The sequence below is a fragment of the Pieris napi genome, chromosome 24, assembly GCF_905475465.1.
Source record: "Pieris napi chromosome 24, ilPieNapi1.2, whole genome shotgun sequence".
Taxonomy (NCBI): Eukaryota; Metazoa; Arthropoda; class Insecta; order Lepidoptera; family Pieridae; genus Pieris; species Pieris napi.
This window is the reverse complement of record NC_062257.1, coordinates 5,993,622-6,020,594: the sequence shown is the minus strand read 5'-3', so window position 1 is coordinate 6,020,594 and position 26,973 is coordinate 5,993,622. Positions and strand designations below refer to the sequence as shown.

Here is a 26,973-nt window from a genome sequence, read left to right as displayed (position 1 = left end):
GTGTATGTCACTGAACTTCTCTCAAACGACTGGACCGATTTTGATGAAATTTTTTGTGTGTGTTCAAGGGGATCTGGGAATGGTTTAGATTCACAAATCAGCCCGCCAGATGGCGCTGCAGTCGGTACTTTCATACTTTGCTTTACTAATTGCTTGAAATATCATGCAGGACAACGTCTGTCGGGTCCACTAGTCTATATATATAAAAATGAAACCCGTTTTCCGTTGTCACGACATAACATGAAAACGGCTTGACCGATTTGTCTGATTTTTTTTTAAATATACCTTGAAGTACGAGGATGATTCTTACGGAGAGAAAAATTTAAAAAAAATTAGTGAAAAAGTCTAAAAACAACACTTTTCTATATTCCCATACAAAATATTCGTAATAATACTTAAAAGTCAATTTGAACTTTAATACCATATCATTAAGTTCAAATGTTAGTGGAGGGGTTCCGGGAAGGTAAATTTTTATTTTTTGACATAATGTATTTGTTGTCTTATCAACTTTCTTTTTTTTATCTTACTAGCTAGACCGGTGTCCCGAATAGCAGAATAAGTATTTAAAAAAAAATAAAGAATCGACTGTAAGGCGGTACGATGTTCGCCAGGCCAGCTAGTTATATATAATTATATTATAATTACTATTCGTCAGATGTGGACGCACCCTTATATTATGTTCCAATTTGGTTAGATTCAGTCCCAAGTCTCCTCTTTTGTTATATCCAGCCGATTTCGATTGCTCCCCTTAACACACATATTGGATAGGGATTTGCTGATAACATTAGATGGTCAACTCAAACAATACCACGACGGTCCTCTATCCGTAGTCACAACGCAGCAAAGATGTCTTAGGGGCTCTCAGACGGGGATTTTTTTTACTGGTAGCATCATTACGGCTAGACTATGCAATTCTCGGCAATATTTTTAGTACGGCAGGTATATATTGCCAAATATTTTTTGTATGAAAAAAAACATGGCGATTAAAAAGAGTGGCGCAGAGTTTATTGCCAGTTCTTCTCTTCCGTTCTACGCCCTTGATTTGAGAACTGGCACTAAATGTAAAATTAGAAGCATTAATATGTATTTCTTTACGGACAAGTCATAAGTGTACAATGTGTTACCTAAATGATTAAATGTTTTTTTGAAGGGAAACTTCTTTATCGGGGTTGGAAAATAATTTAGTGTAACATTTTTTCGTTACGCGTCACATTTTTCCGTTACGCGCCATCTTTTTCTTGTCCCTACCACGGTTGATCCGAAGAGATTCGAAGCCAAACTAACTAAAATATATAATAACGATAACAATGATAGTAATACTAATAATTCTATTACAATTACTGAAATTCTGTAATAATCTTAGTAGTAATAAAGTAAAATGAAATAATTGTATTTGTATTCATGTCTATGATAATAAAAGCCTTTTGTTAAACTTTATCTAATTTAACTTTATTGAACCAATTTCTGTAAAGTTGATTATCATTTTTCGAAAAATAAGGTCATAAAGAAGTTTCACTTCTTACGTGTGTACACCTAGTACACGCACACATTTTTTTTTTAATGTTTGGTGTCCCAGCCGTTTGCAACCTTAAAAACCGTACATACCTTGGAATCAAAGAACGATGCGTGGAAGTCTGGCGTAGTCCCCGCCACAGATGCGAGATGCAACGTTGTGTTTGCCATATTCGTTAACGTAACCAATTGTGTATGTGGTTCTGCTAGGGCGGAGCGCCCGAAGTGTAGAGCTGGAGGCCACAGCGCCACGCCCTCCACGCCTTCGCCCGCCTCGTTGCTGTCCACTGACATGGAGTCTGCGCCCCATTCCTACACAAAAATTACATTTTACAAAACCACAAGTGAAACAAAACAAGCGATCTCTTCCAGGATCTAACCCAAGTAAGGGAGCGTTCAAGTATTACGTACAGTGGCGTAGCTACCAAGGGGCTAGGCGGGGCAGTGCCCCGGGGCCCTCAAGCTCAGGGGGCCCTCGAATCCTCACCAGAAATCTCGATCGTTCTGAACTTTGGAAATTTCTCCCATTTTCAAAATAAATATGACAGGTTGCAACCCCACTTTAATCAAGCATTAATTTGAGAGAAATTCAAAAGTTATGCCTAGGGAATTTCCCTAAATTCTTTCTGTAGGTTGGCCGTGTTGACGGATAGTGATATGTGCATTTTATTGTGAATTCGAGTTTTTTTTAGAACGGTTAAAAAGTTCATTCTGTATCAGGAGTAAGTAAGCTAATGTCGATAACCTTTTTCGTACTGGTCAGTATAGTAATTCAATTTTATTTGCTTTTACCACTCATATTGATGTCCGGTAATGTCAATAAATCGTGTCAAATCTACAGATTTCGGCTACAGCTCATTGTACTGGGTGGCGCAAAAGTACTGGCACTAAAGAAAATTTGTTTATTTTTTTTATATGACATTTCCTGTCATTCTGTTGTTGAAAATTGTGTAGTGAACAAATGTAAAATACACTGAAAATAAACATGGACCGTTTTAATCCCCAAGAAAGTGGAATAATCGTGTCAATGTTCTTACGGAATAATTCATCAGTGATAAAAACACAACGTGAATTTCGTCGACGACAGAATGACAGGAAATGTCATATAAAAAAAATAAAAAAAATTTCTTTAGTGCCAGTACTTGTGCGGCACCCAGTATAACGCGAATTAGAGAGCAATTGAAAACAAAACCGCATCAAGCCTGGATTTAAACGAAGTCATTGATACTTTTGCGAAAACTAAAGCTAGGAAAAAATTGTAAATATAATTGTTAAATAGTCAGTTGGTAGGCCCGATCTTTATATAATAAACCCTTGAATCTTCTGTATTTCATTTTATTCGCCAAACCTACACCAAGTATTAATTGTAATTTATTGTATTACTGTTTAATATTTTTTTTACCTGCCCTGCACAAATAAGAGCTTACGTAGCTTAGCATTTTTAAAGTAATTGTATATTTCATATTTTTATTTGATAAAACCTAATCAGTTTACATAGCAGTGGAGCCCCATTTTTTAATTTGCCCCAGGGCCCTTGGTCACCTAGCTACGCCACTGATTACGTAACGCAATTTTTTGAGATTATTGACACCCCCCCCCCCCCCCCCATGTAACTCGCCGTAACGTTTTTCAGTACCCAAGTATAGTAAAACGTTTCGTGACCACATAGTGACTCTTTATTGGTGTAAGTCGATTTTTTTTTAACAATAACTCGTAATATAATCCCCGCCCCGCATCGTAACGTTTTACAAAAGGACAAAAAATTCGTTACGTAATACTTGAACACTCCCTAAGGGAAAAACTAAAAAAGAAATATGATGGGTAAAGTGTAAAAAGTGCATAACCAAATCTTATTAAAAAAATATAGAAACTGAAAAATAATTTAAAAAACTAAAACGCTAATCTCACGGTTTCATGAATTGTGACGAAGAAAAAGAATAAGAAATACAAGAATTACAGTCGCAATTACAATTGAGCAGGATAGTATATGGTTAATAAATGTTTATGCAGAACAGTTTGAAAAGATGTTAGGGAGGTAGCCAAACATATGGAGTCGGGCAGCCTATTCCACAAATTAATGACGGAGATCCTAAACGAATTGCCTAAGAAGGATGAGTTGTGAGATAGAGTTTCTAAGCATCTATTAGAAGAGCGTAACGTAATAAGGACCTGAGAATATGAATTAATTTTTAAGATAAGAGGTAGTTATGGGATTGAAAAGAATTGAGTATAGAAGTTGAAGGAGAAGAGCGTCTAAGTCAAAAGGTATCAGAGCTGTGTTTCCGTGTTGTTCCTACGAGAATGTAAGTGCGTGCTCTTATTTCACCATGCCTACTGCTAATAGAGGACAAATCTTTGTTTTTAATTTATTTTATTATTATTAATTACTTATGATGTCATGTGGAACATGGTGTAATGGTTGCAGCTCTTTACAAACTTGGCGATTAAAAGCAGTGGCGGAGAGTTTATTGCCAATTCTTCTCTTACGTTCTACAGCCTTGATTTGAGAACTGGCAGTTAATGTAAAATTAGAAGCATTTAATATAATATATTTCTTTTTTGACGTTCATAAGTGTGTACATTGTGTTACCTATCTGACTAAATGATTTAAATTTGAATTTGTCTGCGGAATTTAGAGACATGGCCATATTTATTAAAACTAAATATAAAACATAATATAGATTATCCAGTCTATTTCATTATTTTTATTTTTTTGCGACTGAGGCGCAAACTATCTGCAGTCTCTCTAGCAGAATGACCAGCGCCGTGGAACAGTCTGCTCCTCAGCATGATGCTGAGCCAGGGCCAATTACAATCACAGCACACGCTTAAAACGTACAAGTCTTTAACAGAACAAAATGTTATCTCTCATTCTATTTTTTTTATTATTGGGATTTTGTGTGTTTGTATGTGTGTGTTTTGTTAGTAATAAATGTTTATTTTATTTATTTATTTTTATTTATTAACACTTCGTTGCATTACAATATAAAAATTTATACTGTGAAAAGGAGGGCAACTGGCGGCCTTATCGCTTTCGAGCGATCTCTTCCGGGCAACCACTGTCAAAAAATGTATTAAATTAGATAAGGTAGGCAAGAAGTGCATATACATATTACATATAGTTATAAAGAAGAAGAAAAAACCAAACAGGAACAAAAAACAAACTAAACTCATAAATGATACATGAAAAATAAAAAGTAATGCACATGAATCACGATAATTTAAGATCAGTCTCACGTCGGTTAGTAGTTAGTACGAATGTTAGGGATACAATATGGATAGATAATGTTAAATGTTATGTCTATGTCTAATTATAGTAATTTTCGGTTAAGTTTCATGACATTGTCTTAATTCTTGAATGTCTTAATATAGACTGCTTTTGTTGTAATCACAATCCACATATTACCAACAAATTAAACTAAATGATTTTCATGATTGCTTAGTTTGCTAACTATATAACTATTTGGCCAATGTTCTGACATTGTAGTTGTCAAACTTGTTTTTTCATGGCCATCTTTCATTTCAATAATACTATTAATATGCAATAATCATATTGTGTAAATAGTATATGTATTTAAAAATAAGTTTGCTAATTAATGCAACTACCACAAAAAGTCTTTGCATTTGTGGGTTACACAAACATTCACAAATAACATCTTTCTTTTCCGAGTTAAAAGATTTTTTTGAATTTGTTCATTAGATGAAGTGACTACAGCTCTTACAACCTCACAGACTTACCTCTTTATACTTCAATTTCTAATGTACAATCACAATCTGTTAAACACACACACAACATTAAAGGGACTACCTACTCATGTTGTAAACACCGATAGTCATAACAGCGGATGATATTGTTATTAAGAACCTAATACAAAAGAATTCATCCAGGGCCTTTGATTTTGGTAAACGGTTTTGACTGTATTATAGTCTTAATATATATAAATTACGTGTCACGTTGTTTGTCCGCTATGGACTCCTAAACTACTGAACCGATTTCAATCAAATTTGCACACCGTGTGCGATTTACATCTCAATTTATACCCGCAATATTATTTTATTGCAAATTATTTTATAGTCACAATTCTAACATATGGCACCAAAAAAGCATGGTGGTCCCCATGACTGGTGTTCTACCGTTTCCCTTGAATAGTTTACTACTATGTAATATAACAAAAACCTTAGCCACAGCAACGCTTGGCCGAGTCTGCTAGTATAGTATATATTATAGATGACTGATCTGTATGATTTCTGAAGTTTATGTCTGGAGTTTATCAGCAAGATCTCTTGTAAACCAAATACAAACAAATAACAATGGTAAGGCTGATGTTTATAAATGGCTTAGTAATGTTAAAGAATTAGGCCGTCCGCAATTAGTCAGAACACATGGGTTGACTTCCAACACAAATCATTTAAATAAATTCTGCATTATTATTATAGATTACATTGAATAGAAGAGATTATGTATTATTTTTTTTTAATAATTACAATCTTGTCATTGTTTTAATCACAACAAGAGGTTTATTTATATCACACCTTTATAACTATGTTTTTTAACATTATCTGTAGCTATCTGTTATGATTTTAATATCTATATAACTTTATGATTAATAAATTATAATAGCAGCATTATTAATTGCTGTGAATTTTTTATATAATAAAAAAATTCAATATAATATAATAAAAAATTCAATATTACAGTATATACATTTTATTAATATATTACAGATAAAATTTATATTGTACATTAATTTTATCTGTATATAAAATTTATATGGTATTATAATTTTATCTGTATACTTTTGATATTAATTTCATAAGATATAAATTATTTTCCAATACATAAAAAATGCACAGTTATTAAATAATTAATATTGTATATTAATTTACCTTTAATTATTTAAATGGTTAAACTATAACAAATTTTATGATATAGAACTTACTTGAAATGCAATCCCTTCTGTGATAGAATCCTGCACTGAAGCACCTGTAAGCAATTATTGACCAATATATTACAATATACTCTAGTTAAACGAAATTTCAAAAATCCCACATGGTAGAAACATTTTAAACCAACATTACTAACATTGTCTTACAATAAACAATACTCAAATGATAAGGGGCGGAAGTGATAACAGCTACGCTTCGGCATAATATTACAAAAAGTTATTCAATAATTGAATGTCGCTCTTGTACGCAACTCGGACGGTATGCGCAGCTTGCGCGCTGCACATTGCATCCGCCTTGTTGCATCTTTACCGCCAAAACTACGTATTTATCCCATCACAAATCCAAAAATAACCAAATATAAGCAGAAAAAACAACAGCGTTAGTCAAAAATAACATCGCGTGAAGACACAAAATATATTCAATTTCGATCCTAAAGAATGCTTTCAATATTCGTAAGATTTTACTCGCAAGGTTTTTATTTCGATAACTACTTAAATAAACATGTAGTACATGTTTCTCACATAATAGGTACTCATGTATTTGGAAGATGAGAAATCGATTTTACCATGGCTCTTCCCCTGGGCTGTCAACTTCGAGTAAGGAGATATATCAAATGATGTCAATAAAAATACGTAACACCACAAAATTTTCCGATACATTTTGCTGATTCAGTCTTTTTAAACACCTTCTAATCTCATTTCAACATAACATTTGTTTATAAAAAGCACTATCGTAATTTTATCTCATTACAATCACAAGATGTGCGTTCAAGAAAAATTGAGACGAAAGTCAAAATCAAATAACACATGACAAATCTGATCAACTTATGTCAATAATTTGATTGCTCACTTCATGTTGACAATTGACTGAATATATTAATCTACGAAACAAACCTAAACGAAATATCTGTATAGTTGTATACAGAGTAGTTGTCTGTTAATTGTAATTTGCTGTTAAAGTTGCAAAGATGGATTTTTTTGCTCGTATTTAATTGAATACACAACTCATTAATATGTTCTAATCCGGCTATACATTGAAAGAGGTAACATGGAGATACCTTTGTCGGAGAATGTTTTGGATAACTTTGTAAAGTTTTTCTACACTACATTTTCATTTGAAGAAATTTTTGGTGGAATAAGTTTATTTTCTATCGAAATAAGAAAATGTTAAAGCTTTATTGTTTTACTGATTTCTCGTGTATAAAGCTTTGAAGGGTTGATATTCTATAAGGGGGTTATCTGCAAAATACTATTAGTCTATCAAAGCTTGGAATTAAGAAGGCCAAGTATATTATAAAGGTCCTTAAATATATCAAGTACCTTTATAATTTGTAAGTGCCGCGGCCCCACCTCGAAAAGATGCTGCCAAAGTAAGTACTATAGGTACAGGTCGGCAACTAACCATACTTAAAAATCAATCTTTGCTTTAGTTGCATACCTTTTTAGATATTTCCAGTCCTTAGGAATCTTTAGTTAAATTAATTTAGCGTTAGTGTAACGATACGTATATATAATAAACTTACTTCATATGTCAGGGGTGTCAACTGTCAAGAGTCAGCAATTCAATGTTAGGTTGAAGAATTGTCAATCGTCAGATCGTGTTTACTATTTTAGTGCTTATTAGTTATTATTATCGTTTCTTTAATTTTTTCACGTTGGAGACTGGAGTCTGTGATTTATACAACTTCAGTTATTTACATAAATTGAATTAATATTATTGATAAATTCATATCTTGATATTGTTTTACCCCTTTGATATGGATGACGGTGAGAATAAAAGCATTTTTTATGATATTGTGTTGCGACGTTGTTTATAAAATAATATTTTTACAAGGGACTGTAAGTGAAAATGAAGAGGATCGGACTTCGGGAAGTGATACATCTGAAGAAATGCAAAATCTGGAACTAGAGCCTGAAGAATTCGATATTACCCTTGCGGCATCACATTCAGTAAGTATAAAATCTAAATGATGGCGACATACTCATACTTCTTCCGATGTTATTTTTTAAAACATTTCTTCTTAATAATAATAAAAGTTTAATAAGTATGAAAGTAAGTGTTCCTTAAAACAAACTCGACATGCAATTAACATAATGTTATTTTGTATAACTATCCTAATTGGAGCCTGTTCACATGCTTCTGATTGATGGTTTGACAATTAAATGGTGCAAGGGCATTATTACCGTTGTACCATTTATGTACTCTATGTGCAAAGTCCAAATTTTTATTTATTTATTAGAGGCTACATAATATATCTAAACACTGCAATATACATTTTAGGTTTTTAATGCTCATTTTACTTATAAATTTTTAGAATGGTTTTATTTATATATTTTAGTATCTGAGCCAAGATCTTGTTGCAATCACTGGAAGACCTGACCTGGAGCCTGGATGGACAGGAAAAATTCCGGTTATGGCACACCATGGAGCAGTTTTTCCTGGAGAAACAGTACCGATGATGCTCACAGATGCACAAGATATTACTGTGATATCGCAAGCATTGGATAATGATAAAATCTTTGGATTGCTTTGTCCTGAGTAAGGAAATATATTATAATTGGTATTTAACTTAAGATTGACAAGTATTTTAATCTAACATACTCCAAAATTCACCTTTAAAGATATGAAAAAACTGTACTTCTTAGGACTGGTGTGTCTCAGTTTACTTGTGTATTACATAACGTCATGATTGTAGAACAATGTCGGAATTGAAAAAATCCAAAATTCACTTTTTATCATGTTTGGATACTACTAACTAAATATTACAACTACATTAAAAAAAAAATCCATGTGTTTTAAATTTCAAATTAATCAATCGGTAAAGTGACGGATTTGATAGAACCACGACGATACGACTGATGATTTATCATTGGGCAGCAAAAGATTTATACAGTTCTATGTTTGCTTAAATCAGTCAAGTCCGGCAACACACTTGTCAGCCTTCTGACAGTGTGAGTGTGTCCATGGGTGGGGTATCACATCACATCAGATGAGGCTCCTACCCATTTTATGTTTAGAAAATATATATTTAAAAAACCCCTTCAAAATGGAGTAATATGTAGAGGCTACAATATGACATTTATATACATGTTATTGCCAGTTCTTCTCTTCCGTTCTACGCCCTTGATTTGAAAACTGGCGGTAAATGTAAAATTAGAAGCATTAACATGTATTTCTTTAATGACGAATTACAAGTGTACATTGTGTTACCTACGTGAATAAATGATTTTTGAATTTGAATTTGAGTTGCATTTCTTACAAACATACAAAAGTGTCCTCTGTATATTTTTAGAAAAGATAGGGTATAAGTAAATCATTCATTTTTTTTCAGTGAAACATGTACATACATTTCTGGGTATGGTGTGTTATGTGAAGTGATTGAAGCAAGTGATTCCAATGACGCACCACAGACATTGTCATTCCGGTCTCGAGCGAGTCATCGATTTAGGTTCAGAGAAATGCCAAAGATGTCAAAACCTATACACTTGTATAACAGGTAAGCTGTTCAGTAATTTAACCTAAGGGAGCGTCCATAAAATACGTGAGTTGTTTAAGGGGGGGAGGGGGTCGAGTCAAATCTCATTTAAGATTAAATTGGAGGGGGGGTCTCGGCAAGTATCACACAATTTAATTTTCTATTTGAAAAAAAATAATTGGAAAACGGTTGACCCTAAAGGCCATCTCTGCAACTACCCGCTAACTCCATACCTAACGCTCAACATTTCACTTATTTTGTTTTAGTCGTAAATAAAAGCACGAAGCAATTTTTTTCTTTTTTCAATAACAATCCAACGCGTTTACGTAAGAAATCCACATTTTGAAAAATCTCACGTGAGATTAGGGGAGGGGGAGGGGGTTGAATAAAATCTCACTACATCTCACCAGGGAAGGAGGGAGGTACAGAAAATTAAAAAAAAAAACACCTCACGTAAATTTATGGACGCCCCCTAAGGTCCTGATTTCGATTACTGGAATTATTGGTTCATCTATTTGTCTCAAAAAGTCATCATTAGAATGGCTTGCCCTATTTGGGGTTACGGGATTGAATCCAGTTCAATTGTCCTGAAATATTAAAGTGTAAGTTTAGCCAAGTTTATAAGTGCAGCATACCACCAAATGACGCGTTCATACTGACTGACATTTACGTATCAAATTGACATTACATTATTATTTTTTTCTACTAAGTATTATTACATTTCTTTTCTGTATTATTTTGCAACTGAGTCACAAACTAGCTGCTGTGGTCTCTAGCAGAATGACCAGCGCTGTGGAACTGTCTGCTTCACAGCATAATACTGAGCCAATTACAACCACAGCACACACGCATTACACAATTGAAGCGAACCGAAAGGGAAAAGGGATTTTTTTTTAAATATCCATTTTTTTATTTTTTATTATTGTTATTATGTGTGTTTTTGTTAGTAATAAATGTTATGTCTATGCTACATTTGACAGTGGAGTGCCAAGTTCATGTTGAAAATATTTTATAAAACTTTTCAGATTGTAATTATTAATTCTTCTAAGTTAAAAAATCAAATTAAATATTTATAATCCCCGCCAAAACGCTTCCCTAGACAAGATGGCGTCCCACGGGCGTCGAACGTGGCGGGACGGCGACGGGACGTGAGCAGTTTTAACTTTTAATGTAAGAAAAATAAATTTAGGACATGTCACACAAAGGCGTCGGGCCGGCGCGCCAACGCTCGCGTCGCGTCACTAGGGTTGTGACATTCTGCATACAAAAGTCGATTTTTTATTAATCGATTGTTTTTTTAGCATAAAATTTTTGAATTAATTTCAAAATATTACATTTATCATGGTTTTATTAATTAAAAATCAAAAATAGAAATTATAAACACAAATTAAAGTTTAAGGGCCTCATAGCCTAGCGGTCTTTTTAAGTGGCACCTGGGTGAGGGGTATCGGGTTCGATTCCCAGTTCGAGGGCAAGTTTTAAATTAATTTAAATTTGTTCTCGGCCTTTGGGAGGGTTGTGCAGTACCGGGCGAGTGCCTGAACCGTACATGGAGGGCATGGTCGAATTTCTAAAGACAAGCACGAATTATAAAAAATCCTATACATACTGGCTAATGCACAAATCGGGCCAGAGCTATGAAAAAAAAATTGAGTTTTAAAATAATCAAAATTGACATGAAGCATGTCGTTTTGATAGATTGTAGGTGAAATTTGATAGATGCTGAGTGTATGCCTTTTCAGTAGCACATTGCAGTATTTTTGTTGTCTTTTTTATTGTATACTAGCTGGCCTGGCGAACATCGTACCGCCTAACAGTCGATTCTTTATTTTTTTAAATACTTATTCTGCTATTCGGGACACCGGTCTAGCTAGTAAGGTAAAAGAAAGAAAGTTGATAAGACTTCCCGGAACCCCTCCACTAACACTTGAACTTTATGATATGGTATTAAAGTTCAAATTTACTTTTAAGTATTATTACGAATATTATGTATTGGAATATTGAAAAGTGTTGTTTTTAGACTTTTTCACTCATTTTTTTTAATTTTTCTCTCCGTAAGAACCATCCTTGTACTTCAAGGAATATTATAAAAAAAGAATTGGCCAAATTGGTCCAGGCGTTGTTGAGTTATGCGCTTACCAACAGCAGAGTTGTGAGTTTTTTGTGATATTAACTAGTTTTATCATCCTTTCGATGTTTTATAAAAAAACATCAATGCATCGAGTACATCAATACATCTTTAAATTGCATCTATTCAATGTATCACATTGCAAACATCGATGTATATCGAATATCACTAATAGTTCGAGGTCCGGGTTATTAAAGACCAAATATCTAGTGAGGTAACAGATGAAAAATCGACATTATTTTGTAAAAGTAATATGCAGAAAATAACGGATTGTGATAGGAACTCATCTCGATAACGGATCTCATAATGATAAAATAAAATATTACGATTCTTTTTCCAGATAACCATGACTATTTATTGAATAAACATTAATCTTCATTAAATACAAAAATTTACGAATTTATTTCAAATCATGACTACTTAATTCGTTTAATCAGTGACTTCGAAATACACACACCGTATACACTACTTATAGACTGTATATATATACCATCATATAGCGTGGCGCCACGGCATGCGTCGCAGCGCCAGAAATTGGTTTTGCGTGCGGCTATAGATGTTTCACATTAAAAAAAATATTGGTTGTTTGTAAAGTAGGTTTACGATCGAGATGTTTACGTGATAACGTCTTATTGGTGATATAAGTTTTTGGGAAGTAAGGAATTAATGAAGATAACAATTTTTTCAAATTTTAAATTACATCTATCGTTTTATTCACACTTTTGATGATAAATTTCGGGTGTAAAATGACAAGTTTACTTATTCGACTATGATATACATTTTTCTTCATACATTCACGGAATGACTGGCAGCGCTCGAGATGAGACGGGAGATCGGTCCGTCTCTCTCTCGTTATACCTGCGATAGCGCTCGTGAGGTTTTGGTGTGACACAAGTTTCTGAACATGTCACCCGACTAAAACGATTTTAAAGACGTTATCACGTCAAAATCGATTCTTTTTAATATTAAAATCGCGTAAAATAATCGATTTTTTCCATAATCGATTATTTTTTCACATCCCTACGCGCCACCGCAAGACGGTAATACAAGAAAAGTATGGCGGGACGGGGCGTGAGCGCGACGCTACACGTCGTGTTATATAGGTATACGTTGTAGTAGTTAAACAGATAGCATCGCGTTGTGACGGTAGCTATGTATTCGTCTACTAAAATGGACATGGAAAAAGTTGAAAACTAATCGAAAGTGTTCGTGGCCACATTTTTTTGTATGATTTGGGCAATCCTCAATACAAAAATGCGAGCTTAAAATCAGCTACTTGGAAATCAATAGGAAGGGAGCTCAATGAAAGCGGTAAGTAATATTACATCATGAGTCATTTATATTATTATTATTAATTTATTTATTTATTCAGAAGATTTACAGCACAATACAGAAATAGATGTATATATATAACATTAATGGGCCAATTAAAAATCTTCACATATAGCTTTTTTTATAAAATAAGAGCTCGTTCCCACTATGTCGTCCATATCTCTTCTGTCGGTGTTGGCATATACTTCGGTTGTAGTACGTTACATATTTCTGTGCAAACATTCTTCACAATATCACCCACCGTACTGTGTCCAACGTGAAAAGAAAAGCAATGGTTTGATAGGAGTCACCGGTGGTCACCTGAAAAACATAAAATAAGATTTAAATTAAAAAAAAGGGTGCGTGTACTTAGGTACGTTATAGTTCTACTTCTTTGGCATTATTAAAAATAGTTTTTGATTGCATGCAAATAATTTATTACAATTAAATAATCAAAGACTGGAAAAGGAGTCATTATAGTCAATAAAGTTCAGTTTACATTTGAAAAATTAAATAAATATTTATTATTATTCTCTTACATTAAGTGTAACATAAATTCTATTATTATTGGTATGTTGTTTTTAAATTATGTCCAATGCCGTAGCATCTTCCGTGGGCAACTTCATTCTGTTAATTTTGTGTCACGGTGCGCGTGCATCGTAAAACTTCACTCTCATCAATTTTTCATAACGCGCCTAAAGAAGTATAACTTCATTATCTATCATTATTATTATTAAACTAATGCGATAAAAGTAGTATTTTATACATAAACATGCTTGTTTAATATTAAACTTTCTTGCTACCATAGGTGAAGCTGTGAGGAGTAAATGGAAGACTGTTAGAGATGGCTACACCAAATATAAAAAACAGCTTAGAAGTTCAACATGTCCGAGCAGAAAAAATGTCAATTATACGTGGGCATCACAGCTTGCGTTCCTAGACAATGTTAATGAGCCACGAGCGTCTTCGAAACTCTCATTAGAGTCTACTCCAGAATCGCCAGCTAATACACCAGCATCAACATCAGGAGTTTCATATCGCAACAAAAGACGATCATCAGAGATCAGAAGAACTGGAGATGATGTTGGGAGAGTGTTGGAATTTTTAAATGCAAAGAAAAAGCATGATGTCATCGATTATTTATTTCTAAGTTACGCTGATACTTTCAAAAAATTTCCCCCGCGTGAGCAAGCTATCGTAAAATTGGAGTTAGCTAAATTGTTTGCGAAGACTGAATTACAATTGCTCAACGGTCATTCTTCGGTCATATCAGTTACAAACTCCTCTGTGAGCTGTGATGAAAATCGTTCGTTGTATTCATCAAGTCCGCAAATCAATGATTACGATATCACTCGGTAGAGCGATAAAACAGTGTGAAGAGTAGCTAGTGGGTACTTATTGAAACGATGTGCCTATCGGCCCCAGTGTTATATGTTGACTAACGCCCGAACCCAATAACCTATCTCAATCCATAATCCATATGAGATAGTAAACTTAATCCAAATGTTGCAACAAGTGTGCCAATAACCAATCGACGGATTGTAATAGCCATCTGTCGATACAAGCTGTCCATGGGAGCTCGTATCGGTGTCTCTGGATAGACCTTTGTATGAAAATGATAGTTGACGAAAGCTCGATTTCAACAGTTAATTATTTTAACGGATTTTGTTCTTCTTTTTCTTTTAGTGCCTCTCCATTAGTGGAGGTTGGCCGTCAGTATCTTGAAGCGTGTCTTGTCTGGTTGAAAAAGAGCATTTTATCCGTCGCCAAAAATGGATTGTCTTTGTAGGGTTTGGTTATTGGGATGCAGATAGGAGATCGATCGACTGTCACGGTCTGTTCTCAGATTGTTTCTGTGGATTGATTATTGGGTTCGGGCGTAAGTTAAGATTAAGATTTAAACAAGTAAACATTTAAAATCATCCGATACTTAGTGTTTGTGAATAATCATTAATAATTCATAAGAAGGCTGATTTTAAGTTTAAAGTAGTTTAATTCATTTGATGATGTTGAGTTTTTAAATTTATAAATGTAATTAAAATAATAAGACAATAAATGAACCTACCTCAACAAATTGCTTATTTTGCCAAGTTTAGTTAAGTTTGCTTATTTTATATTACATATTACATTATGTAATTCTTCAAAACAAGTCTGCGACGTATTGAAGTACATAGGTATAAAACCTAGAGTCTGGGTAATGAAAGAAGATAACGGAAAAAGCGCGGCAAATTAAAAAAAAATTGTTTGGTAGTTTTGTGGATTAAACTTACTTGATACTTGATTTTATTTAATTATGTTTTACATTCATAGTAACTGTATTTCTATGAAATTAAATACTATACGTATTTAGTCTTTTACTATTGATACTTAAAATGACTAGCATTGCATGGAAAACTAAAACTGTATTTATTATAAAACACAACTTTATTCGGAATAATCAAATCCTGCGAAAGAAACGAAATATTCTATGAAATAAAACAAAGTTTAGGTTATTATACCCGTTAACTATTCGGAAAAAATATATAATAGAAATAAAAATGAGTAATTGCATGAAGTATCAAGACAAAAAATCATACAAACCTAAGAAATTCAATGACATTCTCACAATGTGTTGCCATCCAAAAGTTTTCAAATAATTAAATTATCTTCTTTCTTTAGCCAGACTAATAATTCATAAGAATGCTGATTTTAATTTAAAAGTAGTTTAATTCATTTGATGATGTTGAGTTTTTAAATTTATAAATGAAAGACAATAAATGAACCTACCTCAAACAAATTGCCAGCCTTTCTCTTGAACTAATAACCCTTCTCCAGTTCGAGTCAAGTTTGCTTATTTTTTCCTGTATTACATTATGTAATTCTTCAAAACAAGTCTGCGACCTTTTGAAGTAGGTATAAAACCTAGAGTCTGGGTAATAAAAGTACGAAAAAGCGCGGCAAATTAAAAAAAAAAAATAGTATGGTATCCCTAAAAGTTTGATTTTTTTTTTTGTGGATTAAACTTACTAGTTACTACTAGTGGCAATAATTCTATAAGAATCGCTTATGAAAAAACGTTTTTTTTTATGATTGGACAATTCACACCAATTGACCTAGTCCCATGCTCAGCTGGTGAAACGGATATACATACATATTATAGATAGATAGACATATAAATACATATTTAAACACCCAAGACCTAAGCACAACACCAAATGCTCATCACATCGATGTTTGTCTCAGCCGGGGATCGAACCCGGGAGACATGGATTCGCAGTCAGGGGTACTAACCACTAGACCAATGAGCCGTCTGTTATTATATAGTCCTATATTACATAAAATGTTTTGTTCTAGAATGAAGTTGGTAGAAATAATAATATTACCTGAAGTGCAACTTGGTGATCCCTTACAGCAAGTGCGGCTTCCCAGCCTCGATCCTTGGAGACGAGAACGAACTATGTTGGTATAAACAAATTTCTGTAATGTAATCTTAATATATATAAATTACGTGTCACGTTGTTTGTCCGCTATGGACTCCTAAACTACTGAACCGATTTCAATCAAATTTGCACACCGTGTGCGGTTTGATCTAACTTAAAAGATAGGATAGCTTACATCTCAATTTATATCCGCAATATTATTTTATTGCAAAATATTTGTTTATTATTTGATAGTCACAATTCTAACAGATGGCGCTTTGTTGAAAGTGCCAACGTTTCACATAAGCTACAATTTAATGGCATAACCAACAAAAAAGCATGGTGGTTCCCATGACTGGTGTTCTCCTACCGTTTCCCTTGAATAGGTTACTACTATGTAATATAACTAAAACCTTAGCCATAGCAACGCTTGGCCGGTTTGCTAGTTTAAATATATAAAAAAAACAGTGGCGCTACAACCTCTTTAGGTCTTGGCCTCAGATTTCTGAATCTGTTTCATGATCATTTTTAAATCTAATAGGCAAGTAGGTGATCAGCCTCTAGTGTCTTACGCGGTCGACTTTTTGGGTCTAAGACATGTCGGTTTCCTCACGATGTTTTCCTTCACCGTTCGAGCAAATATTAAATGCGCACATAGAAAGAAAGTCCATTGGTGCACAGCCGGGGATCGAACCTACGACCTCAGGTATGAGAGTCGCACGTTGAAGCCACTAGGCCAACACAGCTCATATATAATTTAAATATACTTAAAAAATATATAACAAACGTCAACACTTACTATAAATATATAATAACATTGATGACATGTGTATTTTTTTTTTTTTTATATAATAGGGGGGCAAACGAGCTTGCGGGACGACCAAAAAGGGTAGTCCACGCAGCCCATAGACACCCATTTTAGTGGGTGCGTTGCCGGCCTTTGAGGGAGGAGTAGGCTCGTTTTTTAAAAATTTGGAGGTCGTATCTCTGAGGGAAGACCCCCCCCGGGAGCCGATTCCACAGTTCGCTAGTTCGCAAAAGAAAATGCCTAGTGAAGCGGACCGTGGAAGACCTCCAACCATCAAGATGATGCTGGTGAAATTTAGAGGTCGTTCGGCTCGTACGGTGTTGAAAAGAGGCAGGAGGGATCAACCCAAACAATTCTTCAGAACACTCTCCGTAATAAATTTTGTAAAAAACGCAAAGAGACGCAATGTCTCTGCGTAGCGATAGAGAATCAAGCCGATCAGTAAGACATTGGAGATTGACAATTCGACAAGCCCTTCGCTGAATTTGGTCAAAAGGAAGAAGCTGGTATTTGGGAGCACCGGCCCAGAGATGCGAGCAGTATTCCATATGAGGTCGTACTTGAGCTTTGTAGAGCTGCATACGTTGCACCTCAGTGAAATACTGCTTAGCCCTACCCAAAACACCCAGCTTTTTGGAAGCCAGTTTGGCTTTTTCTTCCAGATGACTGCGAAATTGGACTTCTTTCGAAATGCCAACCCCAAGGATACTGAGGCTGTGTGACGAACTAAGGAGAGCGCCTTCAAATTGGGGAGATACGACAAAAGGATCTTTCTTGGCAGAAAACGAACAAACCTGAGTCTTTGTAGGATTAAACTTAACAAGGTTGTTACTACCCCACACAGAAACCTTCTCCAGAATCGACTCAATTTCGAGAACAAGTATGTTGCGACTCTCATCGACTTCAGATCGAGACATGTTCGGATGGCCGGAATATAATGTGTCGATGGTGCTGTCGTCTGCATAGCAATGGATGTTGTCGATATTCAACAGGTCATTGATATGCAGAACGAACAGGGTCGGCGAAAGGACACAACCTTGCGGAACGCCTGCATTGATGGGTCTAGGATTGGAACACGCTCCGTCAACTAGGACTTTAATGCTACGTCCTACAAGAAAATTTGCCAGCCATCGGCATAAGCCATCGGGCAAACCGTATGACGGTAGTTTCGAAAGAAGCGCCCTATGCCAAACCCTATCAAAGGCCTTAGCTATATCCAAGCTAGCGGCCAATGCCTCTCCCTTACTTTCCACAACTTCGGCCCATCTATGAGTTAGATAGGCAAGAAGATCACCAGCCGAGCGGCCATGGCGAAAGCCATACTGACGATCACTAATTAGCTGGTGCTCCTCCAGATATCGCAAGAGCTGCCTATTGATGATAGACTCCATTACCTTTGAAAATAAATATGTATGAAAATTTCAGAATCTATTTTTTTTATGGCAATACTTTTAACTGACCAGCGCAAAATTCTAAATTACGTGTTAGTGACACTGATTGAACTATAGTTGTCTCTTTCTATTAATGTGTTCTTGCTGTTATGGAAAGAGAGCGGTGTATTTAATTTGCGACTCAACATTAAAAACTTCCTAATTTTAACACTCGCTTGTGCGGTGAAGCAAAACATTGCACCACCTATGCGAAACCAGTTACCCACTGAAGTATTTCCGAACCAATTTGACGTAGGGTTCAAGGGTTGACCAATACTAAAAGGCCTGCAACGCACTTGTAAGCCTTCTGGCAATGTGTCCATGGGCGATATAACATTCCAGCCTCCTGCCAGTTTGCCCCTCGTTGGCAAAAAAAATCTATAATAAATATGGGACCTTGGTTCAGAGCTATGAGCTGGTTCCTCGTAGTTGCGGTCCGCGGCTAGTAAAAACAGAGAGAGATTATTTTCCGCTCTGTCTATCTATCTCTTTAAGGTGAAACTGAAAATTCCAGGTTGGCAGATAATCGCTTTCGTATCATAGACTCCGCGATGACAACTTGGCCACATTTTGTCTATGACATATTCGACTTTCATCGAATGAAACAGACTATTAAGGAATATTTTAGGAATTTTGTTAAAAGTAAGTACTTATTTCTCTATTTAAATTAATATCTAATGTATAAAATTCTCGTGTCGCGGTGTTTGTGGTTAAACTCCTCCGAAACGGCTTGACCTATTCTCATGAAATTTTGTGTGCATATTGGGTATAACTGAGAATCGGACAACATATATTTTTCATGCCCCTTAATGTTAAGGGTAGTACCCCTATTTTTTTTAAATTGTTTGATATATTTTTTTTATGATACAGCATTAAAAATACATACATCCCCTAATTTTCACCCCTCTACGATCAACCCCTATTTTTTATTATAAATGATAAACATGGCAAAACGACGTTTGCCGGATCAGCTAGTTACTCTATATTCACCGAGACAGTAGTTTAAGAAGTATTTCCAACTATATACATACAACTTATACACCTATAACTTATATAACTACAACTTATACACCTACAACTTATACATATACAACTTATACCGATACAATTTATACACCTACAACTTATACACCTACAACTTATAAACCTTCAACTTATATACCTACTTCTTCTACACATACATCTCCTACATCTTCTCAACCATAGCCACTCAGACCGACCAGTCAGTGGTTAGACTGATCGAAGATCCTCGCATTAGGTTGGAGAAACAGTAGTCCATCCTTCCTCCACAGTGTCTTTCTGAAACGAGGCTCTTCCAGCGCTCAGTCTTTTTTTTTTTTTTTTTTTCGTGGGGAAATGCGTTACGCATACCCTCCCGCGGCACGGTTGACCTTGGTGGGGAAGGGTTATGTGGGACTCGCACAACAGTGCATACCCACTAAAACCCCACGGCGCCACCAGCAATCGCCCGGGGCAGGACACGGTAACAGCGTAGCCTTGTCCGCATCCAGCCACGCGATCAGCCGTTAGTATCACGGTCCTCTACGGCCACGAATGATATGGAATGGACCTTGGCACATTAAGGGCCTTTCACATCGGCCAATTCACCCTGTTTATAAAGCTGGGGGAGGTCGGGAACGATGCTTGCAGGGATGCGTCAGCGCTCAGTCTTGTACCAACTGTCCATTTCTGGCTTTCAGCTGTAGCACGTACTCCTTCACTCTTTTCATCCAGTGTTATCTAGGTCTTAGGCTTAGATAAGCTTCCTTCAACGCCTGATCTTGGCCCATGCCACAGCCAACGTCTCCGATAAGCCCTGGCCTATAATAGTGGGCAAGACATTATGATATCAAAATATATTTCTTTGAATGTATGTGGAACATTCTGCTCCTCAGCTTAATGCTGAGCCAGGACCCATTACAACCACAGTACACAGTACACACGCATTACACACTTGAAACGAACCGAATTGGAATAGGGAAAACATGAAACAATGAAGTTATACTTCTTTAGGCGCGTTATGAAAAATTGATGAGAGTGAAATTTTACGATGCGCGCGCACCGTGACACAAAATTAACAGAATGAAGTTGCCCACGGAAGATGCTACGGCATTGGACATAATTTAAAATAACATTCGAATAATAATAGAATTTATGTTACACATGTAAGAGAATAATAATAAATATTTATTTATTAAATTTTTCAAATGTAAACTGAACTTTATTGACTATAATGTCTCCTTGTCCAGTCTTTGATTATTTAATTGTAATTAATTATGTGCAAGCAATCAAAAACTATTTTTAATAATGCCAAAGAAGTATAACTTACGCGCGTACATAAGTAAGTACACGCACCCTTTTTTTCATATATCTCTCATTATATTGTGTTTATGTGTGTGTGTCTGATTAAATATTTCAGCGTCAATACCAGAAGAGCCGGTCTCTTTGTCTTTTTGGACTGCATCGAATCTGACTCTCACACCGAGGGACAGACTGGCGCTGTTCATGGTGGATGATGCGTTACTAAGGCTACATATGGAGGTCAGACTTATTGGATTGGTAAGTTAGTTTATAATTAAACTAGTAAACTCGGCGAAATCAGTTTCGCCACCAGATGGCTTCGTTTTATGTAACATTTCGTTTGATGATCTCGCTTTTCTGTTGAAATTTTTCCTGAATTTTCTTTGCTATAAACCTCACGGAGCCCGAGACCTTTCCAACAAATGCAAAACCGTGGAAATCGGTGCGTGCGTTCTAGAGTTATAGCGTCAGGAAGGAAAACCCGACTTATTTTTATATAGTAGATTTGTTTATTATTTAAATTTATAATGAACTATTTGTTTTTCCAGGAAATGTATAATGTGTAATGTTCAATTTTCTTAATTATTATTGGCGTCTCAAGTTAGGATTTGTAAAGTTTTTTTTTCTAGACACGCCGCTATATTACAATCTGAATAATTACTTTTAGACCAGGGTAGAAAAAAATATAATAATAAATAAATAAATAATAATAAAAATAATAAAATACATAATAATAATAAATTTTTAGCCTTTAAAAATAATAAAAAGTGAAAATCCCGTAAATTTGTTTCTTAAAGTAACACAGCCTGCACGTGTGTGGACATAAAAAGGTAACTTTTCACCAACTTCGTGGATTTTTTTTATTAAAGATAAAAATAAAAAACTTGTTTTTTTCGAAATTGTCACATAAATAAGTTTTGAGGTTATGTGAAAAAAGTGTAAATACAAAAGTTTTAGATCTTTTTATTATCTACAACTTTGTCATTTGACTTTTTTCCATAGGACTTTTAGTTTCGCCGGAAATCGAGATCGCCCGTTAATTATTTTTCCTTTAATTTTTATAATATTCTACTCCTTTTCCAATGGATTTTCTACTATTATTTTTTTTGGTTTCAAAAATTATCGACCCTGGTCTATTACTAAAATGTCCAAATAATGTAGCGTGAAAGATATATTTAATCTACTTAAATAATAGAAGCGATAAAAGTATCTGTTTTGTTAGGGAGCGTTCAAGTATTACGTAACGAATTTTGGTGGGGGGGGAGGGGCTTTTGTAAAACGTTACGCAGGGCGGGGATCGAATTACGCGTTATTATTATTTTCGACTTACACCACATAATAACTAAAGAGTCACTAGGTGGTCACGTACTGTACTTGGGTACTGAAAAACGTTACGGCGAGTTGTAGGTGTATAAGGAGGGGGGGGGGGGGATCAATAATCCCCAAAAATTGCGTTACGTAATACTTGAACGCTCCCATAAGAAATGAATTTATTACTACCAAATGTGCATTCGAAACAAATGATCAATTTTTATTGTAGTAATGGTTCACTATTTTGGCTATAATGATTTACACATACATACATATATATATATATATATATATATATGTATACTGTGGCGGGCTTTTTTGTAGGACTATTTAAGATAAACATTTCCATCATACATTACATATGCGTAACTCTAGCGGTTTTGGCAGCGCACGCCAGAATAGCTCGCAGATGGTAGATTTCCTTCTTGATATTTTGGACAATTCACACAATTTCTTTATAAATTGTAACCTATGTGTTATCTGATGTATAAGCTATATTATTGTACCTTCATTAAAATCCATTCAGTACTTTTTACGTGAAAGAGTAACAAACATCCATCCATACTTACAAACTTTGGCGTTTATAATAGTAGGATATATTGTTCACAGAATAGTGTCCTGTGTTGTGTGTCTTGTTCGACGGAAATCGCGCGAAGAGAGAATGTGTTCGCTATGTCCACTGAGGGCGTGCATTCAAATTATATTAACTTAGGTGAGTTTTATAGTTATTTTAATTAAATTTAGGCTGCCCGACTCCATACGATTGGCTACCTCTCTGCCTCCCGGATGATAATCCTTTAAAAAGGAAATTAATATACTTACATTTCCCTCGCAGTATATTTATGAAAATATTATTTATGTATACAAAAATAGTGATAAGTTTACTAGAATAGAATATACGCACAATGTTAATACACGGAACAAACGCAGGCTGCAATTTCCCCGTACTAGACTATTAAAGTTAATAATTCTTTTTTGGGGAAAGGGATACTCTTCTTTAATAAAATCCCAGAGGCTCTTTTATCTCTGCCTTTCAATAAATTTAAGAAATGTATTAAAGAAAAGCTGTGTAAAAAGGCTTACTATAAAGTTAACGATTATCTAGTTGATAAAAGGGCGTGGGACTAGTGCTAGACAGGCTACTTCTAATTAATTTGCGATATTTGTTTTAAAATAAGTGTTGTTTGATGATTTGCTATTTTAAAAGAGTACCGACAGTTTTTTACGCCGGCTTTTTCTCTCGGCCTACACCCTCAGTCTTCTTTGCTGATGAGTAGGGATGCCTACAAATTCAAATTTAATGACGTTGAATAAGTGATACATGTATCTTATGTTCCATAATAAACATATTTTATTTTATTTATTTTATTTTAAAACTCTTCTGCATAAACATTTCTTAACCTTATCCTATCCTGATCAATCGTGACTTGTGTAATTCTTGTGTTTCCTTTTCTTTTGCATTGCATCACTATTCGCTGTTCATGAATCTGTAAGATTAGCTTTTAAGTTTAAGTTTGTTATTAATTTTTTTTTATTACTTTAGATTAAGGTTCTTTATTTTTTTATATAACATTTGGTTCTGCACTTCTCGCACTCATCATGTTTCTTTTTTTTAGTTTTTCTCTTTAACTAGGGTTGCCTGTAAGAGATCGTTTATTAGCGACGAGGCCGCCCGTTGCATTCCTTATAATTTTTATGTATTGTGTTATTTGTTTCTTTTATTTTTATTGCAACTAAGTGGAAATAAATAAATTAAATAAATAAATTTTTACAGAAGTAAAGTTTGGCGGCGTTTGTTGTATACAAGTTCAGATATATTTTAAATCAGTTTTAGTATGTAAAATGCAAGCAAGCTACATAACTAAATATATGAGAGGGTGACGCATAAAAATCTAACAACTAGGGTACATCCTTAGGTCTTAGCAATAGATTTCTAAGACCTAAAGATGTACCTAACCTAACACATAAATAGCGCTAATAAGTACGTAATGTCTGCACCAAGAGACCTAAGGTAACAGACAGAGCCTTAGTAGGATCAAGGTGGTGGGATTATCTCAAAGCTATCAGGCACCACGATAATTAAAGGCTTGAAGGAGTCATCACTAACGCCCGAACCCAATAACCTATCTCAATCCATAATCCACCATCTGAGATATTAATCTTAATCCAAATGTTGTTACAAGTGTGCCAATAACCAATCGACGGATTGTAATAGACATCTGTCGATACAAGCTATCCATGGTAGGTCGTATCGGTGGATAGACCTTTGTATAAAAATGTCAGTTGACGAAAGCTCGATTTCAACATTCTAACAGATTTGAACTTACACCAGTTTTTTAAATAATTAAAAAAACTGTTTGTTATATTTTAAACATATACATGTATATTTTAATGTTATTTGTACGGTTTTATTTACCTAATTTGGTTTACATTGATAATCAAATATGAGTGAAAACTCGGTAAAATGGAACGACAAAGAGCATTTTATCCGTCAAAATGGATTGTCTTCGTAGGGTTTGGTTATTGGGATGCAGATAGGAGATCGATCGACTGTCATGCTCTGATGAGATTGTGGATTAATTATTGGGATTGGGCGTAATTCTGCTAACGTAATACTTGCACGGCCCCTAGGTCAATCCGCCATTTGCGTGTCGACACGTCACACGTCAAATGACAATGTACATCGTTCCTTTGACAGATGACACTGTTCTAATGTTTGACGACTCATTGGTCTAGTGGTTAGTACCACTGACTGCGAATTCATGGGTCCCGGGTTCGATCCCCAGCTGAGACGAACATCGATGTGATGAGCATTTGGTGTTGTGCTTAGGTCTTGGGTGTTTAAATATGTATTTATATGTCTATCTATCTATACTATGTATGTATATCCGTTGCCTAGTACCCATTACACAAGCTTCACCAGCTTAGCATGGGACTAGGTCAATTAGTGTGAATAGTCTTAAAAAAAAAAAATGTTTTAGGTGGATATATGCATGACTTGGTGACCGTGACCCGAACTCAAAATATACAATTGAGTGGCCCTGCTTCTACCGAGTTTTCTTGGTTTCCAGGATATGCTTGGAGTATAGCGCTCTGCGTTTGTTGTATGGCGCATGTTGGTTGGAGGTGAGTAGAAAGAGAAGTTGGCTTGTAAATTTTATTTAACCTACTGCCCCCGCGAACTTAGTTTCTCCTTAATGTGATTTTACTTAGCCTACCTTTTTAGTACATACCAACATGGAACATTTTTCTATGGTAATACAGAGACTGTTTGATTTTCCGGAAGGAAAACTTTTTAGGTTTTTCTGTGTATTTTTCTCTATATAAACCTCTGAGTTCAAGTCATAAGATTTTAATTAACAATTCAAATATCGGGGTTGATCGTAGATGTATAGATGTAGGGTTGATCGTATGCATTTTTGTATGCTGTATCATTAAAAAAAATCTAAAAAATCAAAATCAAATTTTTGGGGTGGCCACCCCGTATCACTTAGGGGTTTGAAAGATAGATAGTAGCCGATTGCATAAGAATCGGTTAAGCCGTTTCGGAGGAGTATGGGAACGACATTGTGACACGAAATTTTTATAAATTAAATTTATTGGTTACAATTTATCCACCGAAGGGTCGATATTACAATCAGTTGCCTATTAGATTGATCATGAAACAGATTCAGAAATCTGAGGGCCAGACCTAAAAAGGTTGTAGCGCCACTGATTTATATTTATACATTAATCGGAAATCAATCCTAAAAATTCGTAATGTATAAATAAACTATAAGTAATATATTTTCCCCAGACAAAGCAATAAAAAAAAAATCTTCTTAGATTTCCCCAGGACTATTTAATAAAACCATTTTTTTAAATTTTCCAGATTCGATGCCCTAAAGCGCGCAGTACGCCCATCACAGTTCTTCGGCCTTTGCCGCAATAACGTCGTACCACGACCTGCCCCCACTTTTCCGCCTCCTACCCCACCCCCTGCGAATCTACCCTCAGACGGCTCAGTATCCCAACCTCTATAAAACATCTACCCTCATTAATAATTTTTTGTTTGGATTAATACCTGCAGCTGAGTTTCATCATCGGACGTCAAAGCAAAATACCATCCGTATCACCTGGACGTCCGTCGTTCCACAACTGATCGTTTTTTAGGCAGTTTTTGGCGCGCACCACCACTATGCGGAACCAGCTGCCCACTGAAGTATTTCCGAACCAATTCGACTTAGGGTCCTTCAAGAAAAGAGCGGACCAATCCTTAAAAGGCCGGCAGCGCGTTTGCTAGCCTTCTGGCAGTGCGAGTGTCCATGGGCGGTATCACTTAACATCAGATGAGCCTCCAGCCCGTCTGCCTC

The 26,973-nt window shown here is 35.2% G+C and overlaps 2 protein-coding genes across 3 annotated transcripts in view; one reads left to right on the top strand and one right to left on the bottom strand.

The window, feature by feature from the left end:
* Positions 1-7,265, bottom strand: part of LOC125061943 (transmembrane protein 131 homolog) — a 45,684-nt gene extending 38,419 nt beyond the window's left edge. Inside the window, exons 1-3 of one of the 2 annotated variants that reach the window (XM_047667577.1) lie at positions 7,025-7,265; positions 6,453-6,496; positions 1,606-1,824 (exon numbers count right to left, since the gene is read on the bottom strand). In XM_047667577.1, the coding sequence (XP_047523533.1) occupies positions 1,606-1,824; positions 6,453-6,496; positions 7,025-7,118 (357 nt within the window). In that variant the 5' untranslated portion in view covers positions 7,119-7,265. Of the gene's footprint in view, positions 1-1,605; positions 1,825-6,452; positions 6,497-6,595; positions 6,946-7,024 lie in introns of those variants that run through there. The other variant, XM_047667578.1, reaches the window with a different exon arrangement.
* Positions 7,266-8,126: 861 nt separating this feature from the next.
* Positions 8,127-26,724, top strand: LOC125061877 (protein cereblon-like). Its single transcript, XM_047667514.1, has 10 exons — positions 8,127-8,225; positions 8,293-8,408; positions 8,798-8,997; positions 9,791-9,955; positions 16,707-16,811; positions 19,524-19,651; positions 21,429-21,568; positions 23,231-23,333; positions 25,603-25,747; positions 26,493-26,724. The coding sequence occupies exons 1-10, from the start codon at positions 8,216-8,218 to the stop codon at positions 26,641-26,643; spliced, it is 1,263 nt and encodes a 420-aa protein (XP_047523470.1). The 5' UTR covers positions 8,127-8,215; the 3' UTR covers positions 26,644-26,724.
* The last annotated feature ends 249 nt before the right edge of the window (positions 26,725-26,973 follow it).